Consider the following 4,450-nt stretch of genomic DNA (forward strand, 5'->3'; position numbering starts at 1 on the left):
GACCTTAGAAAGAATATCAGGTTTAGTTTGGGCACTGAAGATTCATGGTGTGTCTGAGCTGACCTATGGCATTTTGTCAAGATTAGTCAGCAAATCATCAAGAGTTAGTGTTCCCCAGTCTTCACCCTTCCCTTAGGGCAGCCAGGTCACTGCCTGTGAATGTATGCATGCTCCAAATACCGCTCCAAATGCATTCCAAGAGCTATCGACTCATCCAACTATTTTAGATTAGGCAACATGCAGTAAAATAATCTGTAAAAAAACTGAGTCAGGACGACTTTAGAAGCTTCCCTTGACTTTACTTAAAAAAGGAGACAACCTTTTTTTTTTTTGGTACACAGCATCTACATACATAAGCAGAAAAACTAAAATAGATAATATACAAAAAAATAAAAAAATGTCAGTTGTGCATGTAATCTTTCATTGGGACTGAATTTTATGGGTTTCATCAAAATAAATAATGCCTTGATACAGTGCCATTACATTTATTACATGAAATGTTTGGTGGCTCAATTTGCAACACTGGTTATACTATGGTCACTGACAACATCTTATGAGACTATTCATACATATTCAAGTATTTTTTTTAAACAAAAGCAATGGAATACTATGATTGTATGTTGAAAATATGCAAGAGGTTATTGCTTACTTTCCCTTTAAAAAGATTGTTTGATTCTTTTGTGTATATGTGTAAAATACTGTCTAAATAACAGGTTTGCAAATATAAAAAGGCAGAAACTCAGACTGGAAACAGTAATGCTATGGATACAATATGTGACACCCAATGTCCAAGATGACTTGATTGCAGATGTCCTCAGATATGATATCAGACTGATATTTTTGCAATGTTTTCTGCCTTCCATTGCAACGATATATTGTTTGATAGAAAAAGACTTCACCTTCATTCTCCAGGGCACAGATTATGGATCTTGAACAGCCAAGCATAGAAACAGTTTTTCCTGGTTGAGCTTATCTCCAAACAACCAGTCTTACTGAATTGTCTTTTGAATACAATCTTGTTTTTTGCTTTTTTCCTAAAACGGAAAAACTCTTTCGCAAACTCCTTTAGAGTCCAAGTTAGCACTACAATGTTCATAAAAAATAGTGCTGTTAACATCAGTCCTTGGCTTTGCACAGCCAGCCAACATTTTCCCTACTTTTCTTCTGTCTTTATGCCACAGGTGTGGTATTTTAAAGGTGCAGGTAAAGAAATCTAATCTCAATAAACTCATTCCTTAAAATATGACATTTAAGATAGGATGCAAGCAAGACAGAACCATAAATGCCCTTGCAGACGGCAGACTTTTGACATTTGCATTCTGGCAGCTTCCTCGGCATCAGTTCTGTGCATCCCCGTGATATTCATCAAGACTGCATTCATCTCTCTTGTCCCATTACATTCATCTTCAATGTTAACGTCTAGTATTTCGAAGGCTGATAACACACAGAGTGTTCATAATCTGGATTTGAGAAAGACTGTGGGCGAGTGGTATGATTCATGAAAAAAGTGCCTCTACTGACCAAGATTTGGCTATAATCCCTTGTTTGTTTCCATTTGAGAAAGCTGGCCATCATTTGTGGGACGTGTTGATCTGGATTTGTGGACGGATTGCAGGGTGTCTGTCGGGGAGGGTCATGAGGGGCCGGTGGAAACGGGCTTGCTCCTCATCTTGGATTTTTTCCATTTGCCTCCTAAACTTTCTGGCAAGCAGGATGGATGGCACCCCTCTTCTTAACCTCTGGGCAGCCTTTCTTTGCCATACTTCATATTTGGAATACTTCACACCAAGCTGCCCTTCTGAGATGTCCTGCAAAACAGAAGAACTTGCTGTAGATTCTGTACTTCATTGATTTGTTGTCGTATTATCAACTGACTTTGTAATTTTGAAACACTGTAGCTCAAACAATACAGCATCGTGCTACCAACAGAAAGGTCATGGGTTCGATTCCCAGTAACTGCATGAACTGATGAAATGTAAATCTGAATGCAGCAGTGTGAATCACTTTGGCTAAAGGTGTCTGAAAAATGGGGGTTGACAATTGTCTTGTTGTTTGTTTTTGTTATTTTCAAATCTAAGCCATGGCCAGCTGGCCAACTGTCTTGCCAACGCTTAACATATTTCCATGCCAAGAGCACATGGCACAAAAATTTGCCAGAATGTGGCATAACACATGTACTTGTTTTGGTGCTTGGAATAATGACATCATTGCACATGCTGTCCAGTAGAGTTTTATGGTGTTACCATGGGCTTTTGTTTGTGTAACTATCCCCCTCAGTGTTGCTCGTACATCATATTTAATGCATTCTACAGATTTCTGATGATCTGTGCCATTTTCTACATTGCTCAGCGATTCTGAAAGAGGAGACGAGGTTAATATTGATTTTGGCGTGATAAAAACAAGCTGCGTGTCTGACTAGCCTGTCTAGTCTGTGTCTGTGGGTTCAGCAAAATCATTGTGCTGGGCTTTCGACAGGGGGAGGGGGAGATCATCAGCCTCATGTACCTTGTGAAGAGCCTGCGATGCTGGGAAGGCCTGCAGCGAGCTGGAGGAAACATCTCGCTCGGACTTCACAGGTTTGGCACAGTACTGCTGCAGGAGACGCAGCTCGCAACTCCGAAAGCAGCACTCTTCCACTATTCCAGTCTGAGGACGGCGGCCGTTAAATCTGTTCGGTTTACCTGGGTGGGGGAAGAGAAGGTAAGCGATCAACTCTGGGGTTCCCCTGGAAAGCAACCAAAGCTACCAATTCACACCCTGTTGTTTATATTTCACCAAATCCCACATGTGGCTGCTGGCATGTTCCTAGGATTTCTGAAATCGGAGACTGCATCAACAGATCCCTTCTTTCTTTCCTGTTGTTTACAACTCCCTTTTTATTCCTGGTACTAACGGATTTAAAAAGGCCTTTAAAAAGTCACAAAGAACGAACAGGACACAGAAAAACAAACATTGTTCTATGTTCCCAGGGATGTGTGAATAGCTAGCAAAATGGATCCTTTAACCTTGCCATTTGCCTACTAAACAGAGATAAAAGATAAAGAACAGCAGGAGAGGTACAAGAGGGGGAAGTCCACTGTCATTTGATAGGAATATAGGGGATGAGAGAGAGAGAGAGAGAGAGTTGCAAACAACTAAACACTTGCAGACACTAATTCACTTTGCCCCCAAAATACATACATTTCACAGCAGTTAACAGAACTAATGGATATCATTGAGAATACTTTGTAGAAAGCAATATGATGCATGTTTCCTCAATAAACAGCCTCATTGTTACAGTCATTCGTGTACATGTAACTATCCAAACAGGCATTTGAAAGACAGGACAGATGATAATTCAACTGTGACTACTTCTACAAGACAGATAGCTATGCAAACGTTTAGATTTCCCGACAGCCATCACACAGAACTGTAGAGTTACACTTACTGATATAAAACCCATCTGCTCCGCACACGAACTGAAGAGTATCCACTAGTTCTGCACCGCAAAGGGTCTCCGTCGTTGCTACGGGGGATGCGAACGTGCACAATGACAGACTGAAGAGTATCAGTGAGCGCATCTGTGAAATGAAAACAGATCTGAGTGTGAATCAGTTCATAGATCCGCAGTCAAGCCGCTTCGTTTAACAGAGGTTACTGATGCGATTGCGCTGATTTCAAACACTCGAGCAAAGTGATACAAACAAGCTCAAAGTAACCGTGAAGGCGATATCATCCTTTTCAGTGATACAATCAAGCAACAGCTACGCTTATAGGGATGATGATTCTCCAAACTTGTCTATCGCCATTAACATTCCTAAAAATGCAATTGTAATTATGCAGAAACGACGAGGCTATGCGAATACATAAACATGCTGAAAGAGAAGTAGCTACTGCAACCTCAAGTCATGTCATTGTCACTTTCTCTTACCATTGTTTGCCTTTCCACAGTTTTTCGGCACGATGCACAGAATAGATGGCAATCATCCATGGTAAGAGGACTGTAGAACCAGACGTTTACTAGCTGTTGTACTGAAGAGTTGCTTTGTTTAATTTCCAGTCTGTTGCATTTCTTTGAGTGATGCTTGTGGCTGTCTCAAAGTTCAGAGGACAGGCAAGGCATATGTAGTGAGAGGCAATTTATACTAATACCCGCCCCTCGCACCCCCAGCCCAGTAGTGATGTCCGATTCGTGAACGAATGGTTCTTTTGAGTCGGATCTTTTCTTTTTTTTAATGGATGAACCGCTGCACAATTCCGGCCAGAGTCAGCTACCGAATTACAAAGAACGAGTCTCGAGTCAACAACTCGATAGCTCATTGAACGAGAACTTCTTTTGTGATAGTTTTATAAATAAATATAATTTTAATCAAGATAAACGGATTTTACAATTGTTTTTAGATTCTAATATATATATATATATATATATATATATATATATATATATATATATATATATATATATATATTT

The 4,450-nt window shown here is 40.1% G+C and overlaps 1 protein-coding gene across 1 annotated transcript; it reads right to left on the minus strand.

Moving 5' to 3' along the window:
* Window positions 1-278: 278 nt before the first annotated feature.
* On the minus strand, window positions 279-4,109 carry LOC128016618 (insulin-like growth factor II). Its single transcript, XM_052601268.1, has 4 exons — window positions 3,911-4,109; window positions 3,428-3,560; window positions 2,506-2,681; window positions 279-1,808 (listed from the first exon to the last, which is right to left on the minus strand). The coding sequence occupies exons 1-4, from the start codon at window positions 3,968-3,970 to the stop codon at window positions 1,572-1,574; spliced, it is 606 nt and encodes a 201-aa protein (XP_052457228.1). The 5' UTR covers window positions 3,971-4,109; the 3' UTR covers window positions 279-1,571.
* Between the last annotated feature and the right edge of the window lie 341 nt (window positions 4,110-4,450).

Source organism: Carassius gibelio, chromosome A7 (genome assembly GCF_023724105.1).
Source record: "Carassius gibelio isolate Cgi1373 ecotype wild population from Czech Republic chromosome A7, carGib1.2-hapl.c, whole genome shotgun sequence".
Taxonomy (NCBI): Eukaryota; Metazoa; Chordata; class Actinopteri; order Cypriniformes; family Cyprinidae; genus Carassius; species Carassius gibelio.